General features: G+C 41.4%; 1 protein-coding gene across 22 annotated transcripts in view; it reads right to left on the reverse strand.

Moving 5' to 3' along the window:
• Window positions 1-14278: 14278 nt before the first annotated feature.
• LOC1280613 (heterogeneous nuclear ribonucleoprotein L) overlaps window positions 14279-20273 on the reverse strand; it is a 175039-nt gene continuing 169044 nt past the window's right edge. For all 22 annotated transcript variants that reach the window (XM_061658899.1, XM_061658909.1, XM_061658908.1 and 19 more), the window contains 4 exons: window positions 17959-18083; window positions 17735-17885; window positions 17455-17659; window positions 14279-17371 (listed from right to left, as the gene is read on the reverse strand). In XM_061658899.1, coding sequence (XP_061514883.1) covers window positions 17217-17371; window positions 17455-17659; window positions 17735-17885; window positions 17959-18083 — 636 coding nt within the window. In that variant the 3' untranslated portion in view covers window positions 14279-17216. The remainder of the gene's footprint in view (window positions 17372-17454; window positions 17660-17734; window positions 17886-17958; window positions 18084-20273) is intronic.

The following is a 20273-nucleotide window of genomic DNA, read 5'->3' on the forward strand; positions in this document are numbered from 1 at the left end:
AGCTAAGTAAAGCTATTATACATGCATTTGCCAACACAGCAAACGAAAGATAAATACCCCGTTATCACAAACTGTTAGCACAGCTGGACCCGCACACATAGCCGCCCTGTTGCTGTTTTTCTGCACAGTGCTGTACACACGATATTGTAGCGAAATCGTACCGAGCCCCGCCTGGCCTGCTCGCATATGTCCGTTCCCTTGCCGCCATTCCCCCTTTCGCCGTCCCCGGTCTTGGGCTGGGGGGTTATTTAAGAGTCGGCGCGTCCCCGCCATAGCCAATGTCCACGACCGGCCGAAGCCGAAGCGGAGATGAGGGGCCAGAGCATATGTTTTGGTGCTGAAGGCCGCCAATATAAAACGGCGAACGAAACGACATATCAGACGGATACGACAAATACAGTGGCGCGCGCGATTTATCGTGCTGCCGCATGCACGTGGCCGATGCAACGTGGATGTTGCGCGACATGAGGGGTGTGAAGTGTTTTTTTTTATAGGTTTTGCACGCGTTCTGCTGTTGTGTTCAATTAACAGAGTGGGGTTTATCAAAGTCATGTTGTTTTTAGCATGTCAAATAAGAAAATGGAGAAAAAGTGAGAACAATGAAAAATAATACAAAGACATGATAAATATGATAAAGCAATATCCGAAACAAATTCATAATAAGCAACATAATAAAAGTGGGAAGAAAGGATGAAATTTATAAGTAAATTGCAGATACAAATGACTGATCAAGACTGTTGCTCGATTGCGGGCCATCAAGACCATTTCTTTTTCTCAATTGATCTTAGAATCTCCGACCGTTTTAAGTAAAACTTTTAAGTCAGAGTCAAACTAACCTCCACTCTGCTTGGCCTTGTTCGTGATTCCTCGCTCGCAAATGCATGATGCAACGTTGCACCGTTTGATTGAAAATCCAAGCTTTGATGCACACAAACACACACACACACACTACTGTGAGTCATAATTGGCGCGCCGACGTTTGCTGCTCTGATCGTACCGACGAACAGCTCGTACACATAGACGCGAATCGCGCTCACGTAGTGATATGTACGAAGGGAAAGGTAAACACTCGGCAGTGACGTCACACGAGAGGGAGCAAATGTGTCCATTAAACCAGTTACAACCACACACAACCGCCAAAGCGCTACCGGTTGAACAACTTGGCGGCTCACTGTGGACACGCGGCGATCGTGGCAGGTGGTGTTGGATCCGGGTTATCGAGCACATCGGTGGGCTCGTCTCGTGCGTCGACTTGGTGGTGGGGTGCAAAGTAAAAAAACAGCAACCCCCTTTCCAACCACACATTCGCGCCATTTTCTGCCATTGAGTGTGTGTGTGTGTCTGGGCTTGAGAGCTTGTTGGAAAGGTGGTGTGTTGTTTCTTGAATTTCACAACCTTGGAACGCTGGATCAGCTGCATTGGAAAACGCTGTGTGGCAAACAGTTTTGGAGGTGTGTCCCTCTTGAATGTGTGTTGGTGTGCTAGCGGGGTAAGAGAAGCATAACGGAATGTGACTCTCCTCCACCACAAACACGTTCACGTTCCATTGACGATGATAATTTGACTTTGTCTGCACTTCACCGTCAAACGATTTGCGTCAACTTCGGTCCGAAAGGTACCGTGAATTGGATCTTTTGATTTCTTTTCTTATAAGTGTATATGCAAAAAGACACTGCCTAGCTTACAAACATCATCGAGCCAGCGATCACGTTTCAATCTGCTTAGGAGTTTTGCGTACGTAAGCATGCAAGTTCTCAACCCCGTGCGGTGGAACGAGTTTTAAATAGTTCAACTGTATTTCATTATTCCCTTTGGAAAATGTTATCAACGCGATTAATTGGATTCGTCGCTTGTTCAGGAATAGGTTATGGAAATGGCAATTTATAATTTAAAAATGATGATTTACCGACACGAATTCGATTGTCGATTGGATCGATTCGAGCTTTTAAAGCAGGACGGACGGGGACATGTATAATTTATGGCAATATAATTACGGCGGAATGATCGTTTGAGTGTTCTAACGATCCCGATTCGCAAAGCTGTCGAACAGGATTTACGAGCTGGCGCGATTAAGTGAGACAAACAAATGATTGTCGGTTGATTTACGATTCCATCCCTCTCGGAGAGCAGGAAACGTTAATGATAGATGTGATAAAATAAGAGCAAAAACAAGTGTTTCAACGACACGTGCTGTCTGTGTTAAGGTTAGACTTTCTGAAGAAGAAAAAAAATCCCCTGTTCCAACTGGTGACGTTCGAGAGCGCTTAGAAATCTACTATCAACTCTTGTCCAACCAGTTAAATGCAACTCTGGTTTGATAAATAGCTCAAGGACAGCCATTGAGAAAAGAGAAGTGAGTTTTGGTAGCTTTTGCTCTCTTTCTACTGAAGAATGCATTCATCAATTCAGCCACTGCTGTTTGTTCTCAATTGCTGATAGCATGTTTTGTCCATCTTGGTTTCGTTTTAATCACTTTAAATTGATTTCAATTTATCGTTCAACCGAAACTTGACCACAAACGTTTAAAAATAAAGTTTGGCCTTGATAGAAAATTACCGAAAACACGCAGCAAGCACCGTCGTGTCGTACAACGTTTGTAGCATGCCCAACGCGCGACAATGCAGCGCGACAAACGCTTTACAGTAAAGGACAAAATAATTAACACAGTGCGAAATGCAGCTGGCGGTGGAAATCTGTCGCGGTAGCTTTGAAAACTAGATGAAAAGAAAATGCCGTTTGCTGGTACATGTGAATTTTCACTACTGAATGATATTACACTTGCAATCACTGTGATATTTCTGCTAAAACAGCAAAAAACACAAATCCATGCTTCCCATTCCCTTGAAATATTTTTCTACATTTTCGATTGTTTTATTTGCGTTACCATTATTTTTTTTTTGTTTGTAGGTTTTAAGGTTTTTTCTTCTTGCATGATTTTTTAACTTTTACCTTTTCTTAACTTTATACTGTAATCCTCCATAGTGAGTACCGTTTATTCGCTGTTCGATGAACATATGGCTGCACCATATACGTTGTTGTTTTGCTTTTTGTGTGGCTTGTTCATCCAAAGCTTTGCAATGCAAATATCATCGTTGTCATTAACTATCACCCTTGATGCTTTCTTGCGTACTTTATTTAGTTTACTCTTCTTGTTTTCTTAGTTTCTTGGTGATCATACTTTCCTAGTTATTGTTATATTGATTTAGTGCCTTGCTTTACATGAATTGTTGACATCGTGCTGCTCTGGTGCGAATTATGATGCGATAAACTACTACAATGTGACGCACCCATGTTAAGAGAGAGGGTCGTGTGTTCAAACTGTGGTCGCTCTACAGAGTAAATGTTGTTGGTTGTTGAGTTTGCATTTTGTACAACTCGTGTACGATCAAACACGGCACACGGCGACCATTTGTTTGCCCCTTTTTCGTCAGAATTAAATTGTGCTTTTAGGCGATATTTGGTCTCATTTCTCGGTGCGATTTTTTTTGCTTGCCTTCGCTCATTCGTTTTCTTAATTAACAGGTTACCTACAGTAATTAATAAAAGCTAACCAAATTTGGTTTCCTTCAGCTTTCTGGCTGTTGTAAAGAGTGCTATATAGCTCTTCTTCTAACAACCGAACCATTATGCTCTTCAAGCAGAATAAAGCGCCTAACATACGTTAGAAATTGCTGTTGTGCAATTGTTCAAGGGTTTTCATTTATCGGCTCTTGTTATCCTCATCGAAAGTACAGCTCAACGCCATACGCCTTCACTTCTTTTTACCATTCTTGTTGTGTGTATTTTTATTAAGGGTTTTCTTGTTTGCTTCGTTTACTGTACTGCATTTAAAATAATTCGGTACATATTTGTGTAACTTTTCTCTCATTTTCCCCCACTTTTATTTACATAGTTTTCCAGTTTCATGTTTGTAGATGTTCTGATTCACGATCTAAAAACTCACTACACGTTGTAGTTATCAGCATAGACACGGCGGGCAGAAAAGATGGACGACACGATGGTTAGAGTACATGAGGAAAGGGTTAGTATCATAGTAGTAGGCGCTGGGATAACACATCCGACTTCGATTGTATTTTGTGCGGACACTGTGGTTACTTTGATGGTTTGTTGTGGGCTCTTTTTTTGTTTGTTTGTAATTGGCTAGTTGTGTGTGTCTTTTGCGGATAAACTTACGTAGATTGTTCTGAACAAAGAGCGTTTTTAAGTTTTGTTGCATGTGGGTTGTTTGGCATTTTTCGTCCCTTAGTTTTTTGTTTTGTTCTTTTTTTTTTGGTTACTTTTCATGCATTTTAAAATAGTAAATAGTTTCCATTAGCTCTACGCATATTATAGATACGTTTTTTTGTTGTTTTTTGGTAGACGGTGTTGTGTATACAGTTTACAGTCATTTTTAAAACATTGATCCCTGACATTGCGCAAAAAACGTCTTGCGTCCTTAACGCTTTCGCCCTTTTCATTTTTCAGCGATGCAACTTTTTTTTACCGTTTTTATGTTTTTTTTTCTTCTAGAAATGTTTTAGTTCTCATTAAAAGGTAAAATGAGCTTTTGTTTATGCATGTTGTATGAAAACAGATCGAAAACAGATTCGAGACAGTGTAAGATCAACATTAACATCCGTGGCAGGCGATAGCAATAGACAGGTGGGATAGTAAAAGCCTCGTGAGATCCCACGGGCTATAACAAGCACAAGAACGATCAAAACAAATGTTAGAACACAATAAAACAAAGGTTCATACACAACAATCAAATTGTTTCCGTGAACAATTTTCAAATAGGAACTATTCTTCGACACAACTCAGCAAGTAAAACTCAATTTGATGGCTTGTAGGTAAGGGGTTTTATCCGTTTTTGTTGTTTCCTCCACCATCTTCTTTTGCCATCTGTTTGCCGTTTTCATGTTTTGTTTTCATCTCTTAGCTGCTAGTTTAATATCTCTAACTAGTTACTCATTTAGGTTTATCGATCGTTTGTTCGTTTGTTCGTTCTAACACTTTTCTCGCCGTTTCACCTTCACTTTCCAACATGCTTTTACACACAGGTATTTTACGCTTTCGGCTTTTTTCTTTTGTTCACCTGTTCCGTTTTACACTTTAATAATTGACAGTAGAGATTTCTGCTTAACATCATCATCGTTTTGCTGCTGTTTATCGTATATGATTTGGGTTTAGCTGTGTATGTGAGTTTTTCTTTTGTTTTGTTTAATTTGCTTGCAGGCTGTAATGATAGTGCTTAGGGTTGTGCAAGTTTAGAGTCCTACACGAGTGAGTGGGTGGATTTGTCTGTGCTCTCTGCTCTATGTACGTGTGCGCTATAACATTCAGCATAGTAATGGCGGGATAAAAGGGGATTGTGATGAGCGTACGGGGTTCGGGGTTTCCTCCTGTATACGCGATCGAAGCGGAGCAGCGAAAGTCTCCAAAGTCTTCGATCGGTTTAGATTTTTGTATATTGCAAGTGCTTCCGGGTTTATGGTTTTTGTTTGTTTGTTTTGGTTTTGTTTTAGTTTTGTGTTTGTTTTTTTTTTTTTAATTTGCTAGTCACACTACCGCACACTAGTTAGTTTCATGCTAGGATTATGGAATTGCTTCTCTACTTTTAGTGTGTATAGCTATCACTATACTTTCCTACAAGTTAACAAGCCCCTCCCCGAATAGTTCCGTTTCAAATACTTCAGAACGGGTTGTGATAATGGTTGGAGTTGTGCCTTACATCAAATTGACTACTTTACGTTGGCATGATAGGGTGTCACTATAAACCATAGCGAACAATGGCTTCGAGCAATGGAAAGAGTCGTCGTTTTTGGGATAATATGTACAAAATATCTTTATATTTTTATGTAACATGAATTATCAAATAAAATATGAATGATCTATACGAACAATTATCTATCCAATAATCGATTAAAGTCTAGGTACATAAAAATTGATTCTACTTACCCTACAAAATATCTTCAACCATTCGAAAGATGGGAAAATCAAGGCAAGACGAGGATGCATTGGCAAACTGCTTTGGACAAAGTAATGCGCAAATAAAGCAAATTAATCGTTTTGGGAAGGCGCAGTACAGTGAGACAAACGAAAGGACGAAAGGCCTTTTTGGGGGGAAATAACGGACGGACGAGAACGGACAAACAGGCAGACAGACAGACAGACAGTCAGACAGACAGACGGACAGACGGACAGGATGGATGGACAACAACGGGCAGGTGACTGTTGATCGTGACGTGTAAACCGCTCTGTGTGGTGATGAAAGCGCACTGTTGACTGTTGATGTATTGGTGGTGGTGGTGGTGGTGGTGAAGGTCGTGATATTGTTCGTGTAAACTGGTTTCTGGTGGGCTGTGGGTGTTTGCTCTCTCGTTTTGGCTCGGTTTCGGAATGTTGGTTCCACAATTGCATAAAAGTAACGGGTAAAAAAGTAACATAAAAAAAGAAAAATGTAAATATAATTACTAAAATGTGTACAGAAATAAGTAAATAGGAAAAACATAGTAATAGAGTATGAAAAGAATAATAAAATCACTAAAACAAACAAAAGAACTTAAAATAAAAAGGGCAATTTCTCAAACAGTATCGAACAAATAAGAACCGTCCCGGTACATGGAACATACTTCCATCGAAACGAAAAATCTAATTGACACAAAACGAGAACGAGAAAACGAGAAAATGAAAACAAGTTTAGTTTTGTGTTTTTATGGTTTTTTCTTTTTTTTTTCTTCAGTGTTTAAATGTATAATGCGTGTATTAATGTATTTCTTTTTGTTTTGTTACATGTAAGGGAGAGCTAGAGAGAGAGAGAGTGAGGGGGGAATATATTAATTTATATGTTTTTTGTTGTTGTTTTTACTAGCAAATCTAATAGCAATTTGTATTTTTTTTTTGTATTTGTTTTCTCTATCCCGTTTATTTCTTCTGATGTTTTGTTGTTTCTGTTGATCTGTTTTTGACTGTTATTATGTTATGCTTGCTTGTTTTGAGTTTTATGTTGGTTTAGTTGGTTTGTGGTTGTGGAATGGGATCGTTCTTTTGTTTTTGTTTTTGTTTTGCTCCATTTGCACACAAACAAAAATGTAACTCATTAGTGTTGCATTCAGCCCCTTTTCTTATGAGCTTCTTGTGTTCTTGTGTGTTTGTGTATTGTTTTATATAAGTGTGTGCATGTCAATATGTAATATCTGGATGTTTATGTTTTCCCCATATCACCACCATCATTTTAGATATGACATTACAGGCTCCCCTGACCTTGGTTTGTTTTAATAATTGATCTCTCTATTGTTATTAGTTTTTGTTTTGTTTTCCTTCTTTCTACTCTACAGCAACATTCATGTGTGTATGTATGTGGCGGTACACGCTTTATGCAATGTGTTAACACATTAATCGTTTTGTTATTTAGTGTTGTGTTTTATGTGTTTGCTGATTCTGTGTACGTGTTGTAATGTTTCTGGAACTAAACCCCACTTCGGTTTGTGTTAGGTTTTGCAAACTGACAGACTACTACTGGTTTCGATTACTTCTGCGGAGGGGAGTATTATTGTTGTATTACTACTACAGTGTTTGAACTGTATTTCTTTTCTTTTTTTTTGGGGTAGCGTCGGCGGCAGAAACGGGACAAAGAGTTTTATGTTTTTGCTCTCTTTGTTGACCACCACCATCATCGCTTCATCGTGTGTGAGTGTGTTTACTCTCTACTCTACTCGGTTAAGTTTTACACCGCACCGGGGCGCTGCTGTGAATTGTTACTTCTTTCACTTGCCATGTTCTACTAGCCATTTTCAAATTATACCTTTCATCCTGCTGTGTGTGTGTGTTTTTATAGCTACTACAGTTGCTATTGGGTTTGCTACCTCTTTGTTGCCTTCTTTTAGCTTTTGTTTTAAGTGTGTATTACATCCATTCCCGTCTTTCCTACCCCTTGTTTGTGTGTTTATGTTTTGCTTTCCTTTGTTTTGCAAATGTAACGGGTGATGAAAGAACGGCGATGATGATGGCGCGTGTAGGTAAGTGTAAGAGTGTAATTTTAAGTGTAAGTGTGTAACATTTATGCACTATTAACCCCTATTAACCCGGTGAAACATACAAGGACAGTGGAGTGGAGAGCAGGAAGAAGAGAGATAAAGCAGAGCTTTTCTCTCCTTCTTTTGCTCTCTCTCTCTTTGTCTCTTTCGACACAGTTTCATCGCTGAAATAATGTGTGTACTTATTTTTTATGGTATTTTCTCTACAATTTAGACCATTTATTCCTTTCACCCTAAATATGTAGCGTACGTCTCTCCTTTGTACGCATGGTATGCATTGTTATGTTATGTAGTTAATGTATTTTCATATGTTTTTTTGTTGTATGTATGTATGTATTGTATGTATTGTATGCATGTATGTATAAGTGTTTGCCTACGCGCTTTTTGTTGCAGCTGTAGCAGCGATAGTAGTAGTAGTAATAGTTTTTAGTGATAGTAGTAATGATAATGGTGGTAGACTGATGGTGTTGGTGAATTGGTGGTGGTGGTAGTGGTAGTAGTAGTAGACAGCAGCAGTAGTAGAAGTGGTGAGCACCGTTATTTGTGTTTTTTTTCCACCGTTTTTTCCCCCTCACTAACGCACACACACAAACACACACGTGTGTGTATAGGTGAGTGTACGCTCGTGCACCAGGAGAGAAGAGATAAAGAGTATTTATGCTCGCAAACGATATGTTTTGTTCTAGATTTATTTGTTTCTCTTAGGTCAGATATTTTATTTTACTTTATCTTACGTTTACGTGTTTTGTTTGCCTTTGCCTCTTTTCTTCTGTTATTTTTGCTCCTTTACTTCCTTACTTGCATCCTCCCACTTGCCATTCTCTTGGCACATACAACTACCAAAAGTGTTTTGCTGCCTTTTTAGTTCCACGTCTTTCTCCATCTGTGTATGTGTGTGTGTTGTGTGTCCTTCTGTAAGTGTGTAGACTGTAAATGTGTCGCGTGTTGTTGTTACTGTTACTGTCTTTCCTTTTCCCTTCTTGTTTTCGATGTTTCAATGGCTGCTTGTCAAACCGGCTGACAATGACATAGATAATGATAATGATACTAATAAATACATAATAACAACATCCCCGCGTCAAAACTCAGCTGTCAATGTGCAAATCCTGACAGCTGTCATCATTTAAAGCAAGCCGTGGTGCTTTTTCGATTTCCTCCCCCCATTTTCCACTCAGTGAGTTTGTTTTAACGCTAAAGCACAATCTTTTCCAGTTTAAAGTCAACATTTCCGGGTTTAAATAATATAGGAAATGGGATCATCATCCTGCCGACAGGATCGCGTGTGGATGCGATGGAACGGAAACGGTTGATTTCGTTGTGTTTATGTGATCCAGCTTGTTTCTCTCCTGTAGTAGTTTACCATACAGCCGGAAAGAAATGAATTAATGATTGAAAGGAAAAAGGTAAACCAACGCACACAAAAAACTATCCTTCTCACCCTGGGTGCCATTTTCATGTGGTCCACTAAATACACACACTACTCACGCACTTTCACGCTTACAACAAGTTTGCTAAAAATTTGCTATCCTCCATTGTTTCTTACCCATTTTGTAGCCTTCACCTTCAGTTACCTTTTCCTATTAAAATTAGCTAATCTTGCCGTGTCTGAAGAAGCCGTCTAGCCTTCAACATGTTGCGATTCCTTTGCGATTCGTTTCGCCTTCTCTCTCTCTCTTTCTTTACTACAGTTGCACTTTTCTTCTTTCCTTTGGCACGTCATTCTCTCTATTCTCTTCTATTCGGGTTTTCCAATTAGCGGGCGTGTGGGGAGTTTTCCATTTTTTGCCTTTGGAAGTGGTTTAATTTAAATTAAGCAAATTGTTTTGCAGGTTCGTACCTGCCTTTTCTGTCTTGTCCTTTTTCTAGTTTTGCCTGCGTTTGTGTGAAAGTTTGTGTGTTTCGAGTGCTTGAAAAGTTCGAGTTCCGTTCCGGGTAGGCACATACATTTGTTGTTTTTTTTTTCATTTGCTTCTGTGTATGTTTGTGTCCGTGTCTGCGCTGAAGTGTGTTGTGCTGATGTTGCATTTAGTTCGTTTGTTTGTTGTTGTTATTTTGGTAGAGAAAAATAATTGACACTTGCCTTTACATCGACTGTGCGCGGCGTTCCGCAGCAGATCAGTAGATCGGTCTCCGGTTTCCCGGGAGCCGCGGGCCGCGGTAGAGAGAAAACAGATTCGGAACAACACTGTGTGCTACCCGCCTACAGTGTTGGAGGCCCTCGATTGGACCACACAGTTGGGCTTTTGCTTTGTTTGCTTTGCATATGTATATAGGGATAGAGGAGGCCATCATGTCCAGTGGGGTGGTGGTGGTGCGTAAATTGTCCTTTGATTTTCTCCTTCCATTCTTGTCTCTATTTGTCTCGGTTTGGCGTTTTTGCTGTTCATCCAAGATTTGTTTTTGTTTCCTTCATTGGTCTTGTTCTGTTTTTTCATGCACTTTATCCAATATCATTGCACACACCTGCTTGCTTTCTTCCCTTTTACTTTCATACTTTGTTTTTTGTTTTGTTTCTTTTTTTGTTTGTCTGCACGAGTTTTTTTTATCTCTCTTTTACATTTTAGCACTAACATTTAGCCTACTTTTGCTTAGAATTTGTCTTAAGTTTTTCTTTTGCTTTCTTAAGATACAATAATGCTATTTAGTATATCAATTATTTCCCTCTCTCTCTCTATTTATGTGTGTGTGTAAGTTGTGATTTTTCTCTTCTTTTCCTTCTTTTCATAAACACACACACATTTTAGTTGTGTTTATTATTAGGTTTTTCTTTTTATACTTTTATGCTTTTACTCAATATTTAATGGGTTGTTCACGCTCCATTTGTTCGTCTTCGCTCTTCGTCAAAGACCATTATCGCTGGAGGCGTGTTTAATTTGACTTGGATGCTTTCTTTTCAAATGTTTATGTGTTGAGAAATGTCACGGAACCAATATCTATATTCCCTTCCCGAAAAAGGGTCAGCACTGAGCACTAAACGAACTATCCAAATACACTACCATCCACCGCGGTTTTCTAAAGCGGAGCTGCTAATTTTCCTTAATTCGAGCTTGTTTTTTTTTTGTCTCGGTTCCATACACATCCGAACAGAAAGCTTCGTAACAAACGCGAACGGAACAAAACAAAAAACCGATTCATCATAGCCATACTAATGTTGTTCAGCTTAACAAGTAAGACACGAAACGAAACGATTACACACTCACAGATCCACTCACCCTAATCTCCTGCGCCGATATCGATATGTTCAATTCGTTCGCACCATAAACACACACACACGCGCGCGCGCGCGCTACCATCTTTCACACTCATCGGTCTAGCTTCCGCACCCATCGATCGTAGACGATCGAGCACTCTTTTCCCCTTTTATTTTCGCAACCATTAAATATTGTCGTAAATTGCCTCACACAACGGGTGCCGTTGTATGTCGTTTAAATAAAATGCGCCCTTATGCACACCTTCCCCTCTTCGATTTCACCTACAGATGGGATTTCTCTCCTTGCTTTGTGTTTTTAGTAATAGTTCAGTAAGTAGCACGATCTCTTTAAGAGGAGAGCTTCAGTTTTGTTCTGTTTCTGTTCCGTTTTGTTTGCTGTGTATATATATTAAAGGTGGGAATAGGTTTTTCTTCTCTCGGAGCGTTAACAAACACGCTCTCTGTACCTCGTGGTACAGTGCCCTCGCACCGGGATCACGCTGGCATCATTGAAAATTAGTCTACTTATGAAGCTAAAGGTAAGGTAAGGTAATAAATAGAAAACGCGACTAACTGATTGTAGCGTGTCTCGGCGCCAGAAAAAAACACGTAATTATTGCACAGCTTGAAACGATTGGCTATTTAGAAGAAGTGAAATAGGAAACAAACGGTACACAACTCGATCACCCGCCCCCCTTGTTTTGCAGGCTTCAGTTCTGTACGATTGAGCAAAAACAAACCTACTTATGCCTTCCGAAGGGTGTAGGTAGATCGAGAAGTAAATGTGTTCGTTCGATTGCTTTTGCAGTTTTCTTTTCAAAGAGAGAAGAAATGTTGAAAGGGAAAGGAGTGGGATTAAAAAAAAGAAGATACTATTCAGTTTTGCCTTACTTAACAACAGCTTTGTAACAGATTGCGTTCGGGGGTCTTTTTCTAAAATGATTTTAAAAACCTAAAGCCGATAACAATTCTTATTGATTGCACATTACACATAGAAGTCCCCCCCTCGGTAGCACTCTTGCGAAGTGCCCCTTCTTCTCTTTTACAGTACTTAAAACAACAAGAAACACCCAACCATAAACACACACACACACGTACTCTCGCTTCCACAGCCTGATAGTGGGAAAAAATGATTCTAATTTAATCATAGAGCTAACCTTTAATTGTCTTTAAATCGTTCGGTTTCGTTAAAAACGGGGACTGATTGATACTGCTGGCATTCTTCTTCTTCTTCTTCTTCTTCTTCTTCTTCTTGAGAAACTTGATTGTATCTAGTGGAGCAAAAAAGCAGTCGTAACAGTGGTTCGGGCAGGTGGTAATGTACTGGAAAAATAAATGGAAACTATTTACGCCATTGTTTAGATGATTGCCTACTCCGTTCACTTCCGTTTCTATCCAGACCTTTCCTCTAGGTGGGTTCATTCTATTAGCGGGCGTACGTACACTACACGCAGCAGACACACACACACACTCATCATTGCGCTTCGGTCTGTTCTCTAAAATCTTTCTGCTAAAATTGGGGGGTAAATAAATGAGGCTCCTAGTCGCGTGAAGTGTTTCGTTTTTCTCTTGCTCTCTCTCTCTTTATCTTGCCCTAATTGTCTCTTTATATCCGTTTTTCTCTAGGGAGGAATTTTTCCTCCCCATTTTGCTTGGTTAAACATAGTTGGTTTCTTCTATTTCTTGTTAGCTGTAAAATGATATTATTTCAACATTGGACCACCATATACATTATTATTATTATTATTGATTATTTGTTTCATACACACACACACGCGCGCGCGCACTTCTCTGTGTCTTTTTAAATCGTTTTTCGACTGGACATAGTTCCTTTTCCGCCATTCCGAAAAATGGCTCCACAAAAGGACACACTTCCTTCTTGTCGGCCATCTTTACTGTGTAAATATAAGTATGTGTATAATTCTTCCACGGGATCTGTCTGTTTCCCATCTCTTGCAAGAAGTCCTCAAATGGTTGTCTTCCTAAAGATTCGTCCAAATATGGTTCGGGAGAAGTGTTTAGGCTTTTTGCCGTCCGCACGACGCGTGAACGCGACGAGTGCGCTCTGTCCTCTACGCACCCAAAATTGTTGCTGATAGTAACGTTTCGCTAGGATATGTAGATTCTGAAGAAAAAGGGAAATACAGGAAAAATAAAACCAAAAGGAGACCAAAACAAAAGTAAACAAATGAAAAGTGGGATGATTTACTGCGGTCGAGGTTGGTTCTTTCAAGACGGTTGCCTAGAAGCGTTTCCATTTCATCCTTTTCTCCCTCTCGCACTCTTCAATTCGGCTCGGTGAACGAGCACACGTTTTTTTTCCAGTTGAATTTCAATCTATTCTTCTTTATTGAAACAATAAGAAAAAAAAAAACTACGAAACAAAAAAACCGAGATGCTCAATTCCTAAAACTCCAAACAAAAAGAGAAAACAAAACATTCTAAACCGAACCGCTACACTAATACACAGACACTTGACCACTTTTAGAGAGAAAAAGGGTTCAAAGACTCTCTTAGATTGCACACATATCAACGGATTTGCTGTTGATTTACTGCAGGTTTTGTTTTTGTGTTTTGCCTTTTGTTTGGTTTGCTCGTGTTGTTTGTTTGCACTTTTCCCTTCAAAACAGAAAAAAACGAAAACTCATAACCAGATTTTGCCGCACTAAGCACTAAAAAACCTAGACGAAAGTACTAAAAGCTAAACATTAATTATAGTTAAGAATAATAATAAAAATAGTAATAAAAAAAAGCTCTAACAAAACGTCTTACACATCGAAATGTTCTCTAATGATGATGCTAGTAACATAAGTGCCTAGGTAAACGACAAGATCAAGTAGAAAAGGGAAACAAAACGAAGAGAAAAGAAGAAAACAACGATGATGATAATATGATATAAAGACAATGATTTACAGGAAAACACGCTAAAACTTCAAACAGTTTTTCGTAACACTCGTTCCATGTTTTCCCCTACTTCCGTTTTCCCGGTTCTTTGCGGCAAATGTCTTCGAAACGACGGCGACGATTTCAACAGGTGTTTTCTTCGGTGCGGTGTGTGTGTATAGTGGCTTTGTTTTGTTTATATTGGTGGTGTATATTGTGGTGTAATGCTGTGGTGTAATCAAGTTTATTGCGTGTGCCCGCTTTGTTTTTTTCTTTTTTAGCCTCCATTATGCAGGCCAGAGTAGCGTTGGCGGGTGTGCGATTTTGTAGGTGTTTCTTGCTGCGAAAGTTGTGTGAGAGTAATGGAAAGGGGTAGGTTTATGTGTGTGTGTGTGTGTGTGAGTGTGTTTGATTATTTGTTTGTTGTAGCTCGTACGTAAAAACTAAGGACACAACTGTAATTACTTAACCATTTCTAAAACATATACTTAGGCGCTTAGATTAGTGAATTTTGTCTCTGCTTGGCTTACGCCACAGCTCCCCGCGTGCTTTGTAGCAGTAATTGAATGGTTGTTCGGTTGCGATTGTACAACGGATGATGATTGAGCGTTGGTGCCAATATGCTGCTGACATGAAACAAAAAAGGTTACAGAAAGTGCGAAACGAGTTCGATTACCTTCTTCTAACGAATTACAAACGGAGTGTGCGTGTGTGTGTGAGAGAGAGAGAGAGTGTAGATGCGTGTTATTTTGTTGTTGTGTTGGATGTGTTCAAGTGTTCACCGCTTCATCGAACGCAATTTCGACCCTAAACCCATTTGCGTGTTGTTTCGTTCGTGCGCATCATCGCCATCTGGGTATGTGGCGCTTACAATATCATATAGTTTCTGCTTTTGTTCATGTGTTTCTCACATTCATGCCATTCTTAAGTTTATTTTCCTCGATCGAAATTCATCCCTTTTCTTTAACTAGTGCTTATGTGAGCTTCTCGTACCAGCGAAATCTTGCCTTAAACTCTGAAACGAAAGACAAGCTACCGAGAGCCACAGATCAACTAAAGACAAACAAATCGAATACATTCTACATGCGTGCACACGGGTTCTGTTAGCAACACTGGCTAACGTATACACAGGGCACACACGCGCGCGCACACACCCAAACATCCATTATTAGCACACAGACATGCACACACACACCTTGCTGGCGGCAGTGCATCTTCACGTTCATACTCGTGGCCGTGTCATTAATCAAGAGGACTACGGCCATGCCACATGCGTACCGTTCATCACAAACAAGCGCACATTCGGGAGAGAGAAGGAGAGGGAAGGACACACAGAGGAGAAGATGAAGATTGATGTATAGAGAGTGAGAGCAGCAGCAGCAGCAGATTGCACATTACAATTGTTACTATCCTTCATACTAGCTGTTGTTTTTGTTGCCCTCTGAATTAGACGATTTGTTTGTGTCAATCTTCATCTCGATTCTTCCACTGCACACTCTCTTGACCCTTCCCTGCCTAGTATTCACCCGAATGCTGTGCAATTTTTCCTCTAAATTAGTAAACAATAAATAATGTCTTTTCTCTTGTTGGTTGTATCAAAGTATCTAAGGGCTCATGGAGGAAGAAATTTAAGAAGAACAAATGTGAAAAAAGAAGAAGCAATTGATGATAATAACAAACGGGAAGAAAAATTATTGAAAAATTGCGAAAAAAAACTAAAAAAGGAATTATCGAAACGAAAACAACAATCTGGGGATAGATAGATAACAAGGACAGAAGAACAGTAGTCGTTCTGATAGTTTAGTTAAGGTTACTTCTGCTTACTTAATTGTCTAAAAATCGAACACACGGCGATGCACACTTAGCTGCTGCACCACCGCCCTCTGCCGGCCAGTTCGCAAAGTTACCTTTTTGTTTGTTTGTTTGTTATCTTTTTGTTCTCTTTTGCAATGTTTCCTCCTCTCAATGTTCTCCTTTTTTGGTTTCAAAGCTTTCTTGATTCACGCGCGCGGGGGATCTGTTTGCCGACCGGTTTCAGTTACGCTTCTTCGTTTGCTGTCGTTCTCCTATCCTCCTTTCCTGTTTCCTGCCTTTCCTTCTCCGAACGTCAACAGCTCCTAGAGTCTTTTCTTTTCTAGTTGATTGTGACGATTGTTGCACGATGATGTGAGGGGGGGTTTGCGATTGTAAAGCAATTAAAGAAAACGGACAAAACGAACCGAAGGCCGTTTCGTTTTTGTGGGTTTGAGAATTGGGGGAATCGGGGTTTCAGCCATCAACACTGTAGTATCTTCACTATCATCATCTTCCGGTGGTTTACTTTCGTTTCGCGCGTTCACTGCCTCCTTCCCATGTAGTGTTTTTCTTTGCTTCCGTTGGCTAATAACATAAAAAATAAACTTCTAACCGTACAATACACACACACATACATACTGTATCTTATTATAGGCTGGACGAAAAAACAAACCCCGCGAGTGTGCGTGCGCACACACACACACACATCACAAAACGGAGAGCGCGGATAGTGGCGCTTTTCGCTTTTCTTGCTCTCCCTCCCTCTTCCAAGCCTTTGCTCATCTACAGCATATCTCTAATTTAAACGTTTCTGGTTTTTACGGCTGCTTGAGTTCACGTAGCTCTAACTTAACACACTACTTGTAGCGCAATATGGATAGACGAGGAGTCGTGAGCGTTGCTGCCACTCACGAACGCGAGAACGCGTGTGCCGCCCACAAACGAGCAGCGATGCTTCATCATTATGGAAGGTGAATGAATATGCCGGATCGGACACAGGACAACAACAAAGAAGAAAAAAGAAAAAGAAAACACGGTGGTTGTTTTACGATAGTTGATGAGCTTTCCCTGCCGCCCCTCGCTGGCTCGCTTGGCCGGAGGATGAAACGGCAATATGATACGGGGCCGGTATTAATATCGCATTTCTTCTTCTATTACGCCACCTCATCTCTATAAGCATCACATCTAACACTCATACACACATTACACAGGGATGAACCTGCCCCGAAGCCCTACGGTTGCGCCTACTCGCACCGGAATCGCAGCATTTCGCGCACAAAGCAACGGTCTTGGGGAGCGGCGGCGACGGCGGCATGTGATGGACGACGATCGATTTATCGGGCCTGCATCGGTTCGTCCTCGGCACCGGGCGACGTCTGCACGACCGAGCCGGCCTGCTTCATGTTCTCGATGTTTTCGTTGTTCCACGCGCCGTTCATCGTTTTCGAGGACGAGAAGCAGAGCTTCATGATGAACGGGAACTTTGTGCCTAAAAGATCGCAAAGATGAGTGTTAGTAAGAGCGTTTTGATCGCAAGCGGGAAGCCTCTCTGCACACGGAAGCTGCCGTTACCTTTGTGATCGATGGCGGTGTGGTTGCACTTCATGATCGCCTGGACGGCAAGGGCGACGCTCGGGAACTCGACCAGCCCGGACGAGGAGCGTTCCGATTTCAGCGGGAACATGCGCACTTGCGACGGGTGGCAATCGTTGCTGCCGAATGCCGCAATCAGCTGCTCGTCGGTCAGCCCAGGCGGTGTGTTGAAGAAGTGAAGAATCTGTGCAAAGGGAAAGGAGGATCGTTAATAAGTGACTCCTTAAGCAAGGATCCTTCCGCATCCCCATCAGCTTACCTTGCTTGGCGGCTGGATGCGGTTCTTGCTGGCCTGGGTCAGCGACAGGAAGCGGTTGTTCTTCGAGCCAGTATATTCCTTGAAGCTGGGCGTATGGTCCGGCAGGGTGTAAGGGTTTGTGACCTCGGACAAAAAGTTTTGCTTGGAAAATCTAAACGTTTTGCAAGAAGAATGGGAGTGTATCACTATTTGCAACCTAAACGAAACACGGCTGAAGCACTTACGCGATCTGAATTTTGCCATCATTTCCGATTGGAATGTTGTTCAGGTGCTGGACGCAACGTTCGACTGCGATGGCGTCACCCATCTGGACCATGGCGGTGCCTTCCTTTGTCTTCAGGAACTTTATCTGCACGGGGGAGGAAAGAGCATACAATATGGAGCTTAGCTATTGTAATAAGCGGGAGAGTATTTGCATTTTCGAATTTAACATTTATTAAATCAATATTTGAATCTATTACGGAAGATGTCGATTTGCCATCACGTTCACCATTTTCGCTTCATTTGCTCGCCAGTGTAATGTTCGCTCGAGACACACACACACTCACCGCTGCACAAATAGTGTTGATATAATGCGTATCAATTAGCAATCCATTATTGGCAAGGTGTAGCAACTCGCTGTGGCATAATGAATGTAATAAAGCGTAACCGCAATGCAAACGAGGAAATCGCCTGGGCGTTGATGGATGCAAATTGAAATGCTCATTGAAACGTGGGAGTTGTTGAAGGTGTTTAATGCCATTGTTATGTCTAACAACATTGAATTGCGTTAATAAAAAAATTACAAAAAAAAACACATATAAATTCTTCAGATATTCGAAATATTCGAATGCTATCCTGGTCACGGCACCAAACGATGCCTGGCCTCTATCTATACATAACATTTCCCCGAGTAGATTTCACCGTACAAGTCAACCTTGAATTAGTCAACTAAAAGGCTCATTTAGTGCAATTAGCCACGAATGAAACATTTGGCCCCTGCAGCTCATCTCCTTTGGCACAACAACGCATTGGCGTGACTTCAAGCAACCTTACGGCAAGTCCGAAATCCCCATCGCTCGCCAGTGCGTTACTGTGCTCCGCGTCCAAGTATCCATCGGTGGGGCGGCACTCATGCGCGAAATGAACAGTGAAACCGAAAGGTGTACACATCAGCAACAGAAAAAGTGGTCGGCATTTCCCAGAAAATAACAACGGAACAACAAAATAGAATTCCTTCGCCTGTCGCGTCAGGACCCGTCCGTACCGTACCGGCCAGAGAGAGTGGAATGTGTTTGACCGGCTGGGCCGTCACCATTAGCAGAGAGAGAGATCGTGATCGTACCCCTGGGGGAGGCGTGAAGGGGGAATTGAAATTAATTATTCTACCCCTTTGCCCGTGCCTCCGCCCAGCGAATTGACTCCTCTATCGGGTTGGGAGTGACGGGTCCAATCTAACAGCGGGTAGCGATATCGGGACGGGCTTCCCATCCGACTGCTGTCGGTTGTTGTCGTCGGGGGCTATTTTCAAACTCCCATTTTCCGCTTGATGGTGTCGGCTTTCCTGAGCGTTGGGGACGGCTTTTAGAACCGTTTTCGTTGTCCCGTCCATTGTTCCCCCCACCCCATGTGCGGAGAGTAGTGTGCGTCCATCACCGAATCGAAGGGAGCTGTTACAAGAATGCCTTCATGCTGCCGTATCACCGTGCCACCATCACAAGGGACCTGTTATTCGTGCACCCAGCGTATGGTTGTGTGTGCATTTCGTTTCGTTTTTTTGGTAAATGTTGTTTCTTATTGTTTCTAACCTGACCCAGATGGTGGGTCTTCTATTCCCAGTTGATGTTTTGCTCAGACAGGAAGTGCGAAAGAGTGCCCCACAGGGGCATAAATCATTGTGATTGAAATGATACGCCGCCCGAACCGAACGGGTGTGTAATGGTCGTGTGTTTAGGTATCGCACGAAGCATGGCATTTCCCACCAGCCATAAAACTGCTACGCATATGCGCCTACAGAGCTGTTCAGAGTGAAGAGGGAAAAAATGCGTTTTTTATTCAAATCTCGCGAACGTTGTGTGCATCGATTTTTGTGCGTTTGATTTGTTACCGCTCGTTACAGTAACTCTTGGAGAAGAATGATGTACTGTGTTGCCACCACCATCGCATCAAGCTGGCTGTTCATTGTTCATAAAGCTGCACTGGTTCGTGTGATGGATAGCATAGATGACACGGGAGCCATCCGCGCCCGGAGGAGGAGCCTTTTTGTAGCCTTTTATTCCCGAAAAAATAAAAGGCATTAAGCTTCCAAATTGATCCATCGATCAAGACGATCTAATCCACATCCGTCGTGCCACCGTGGTCGAGGTGATTTCTTTTGTCTGTAAGCTTATCTTCATCACGCTCCATCACACTAACTGTACTGTAGAGCTCAGCTTAATGTAGTCATATACGTACAAAACTTCCAACTGCAATGACGCGCAGTTAGCAGTGGGAGCTTTTTCCAAGCAAATTCCCACTTGGATTAAGATTGGATTGCTGCACCACGGCAGAATTTGAAAAT

The sequence above is a fragment of the Anopheles gambiae genome, chromosome 3 (genome assembly GCF_943734735.2).
Source record: "Anopheles gambiae chromosome 3, idAnoGambNW_F1_1, whole genome shotgun sequence".
In the NCBI taxonomy this organism is placed as follows: Eukaryota; Metazoa; Arthropoda; class Insecta; order Diptera; family Culicidae; genus Anopheles; species Anopheles gambiae.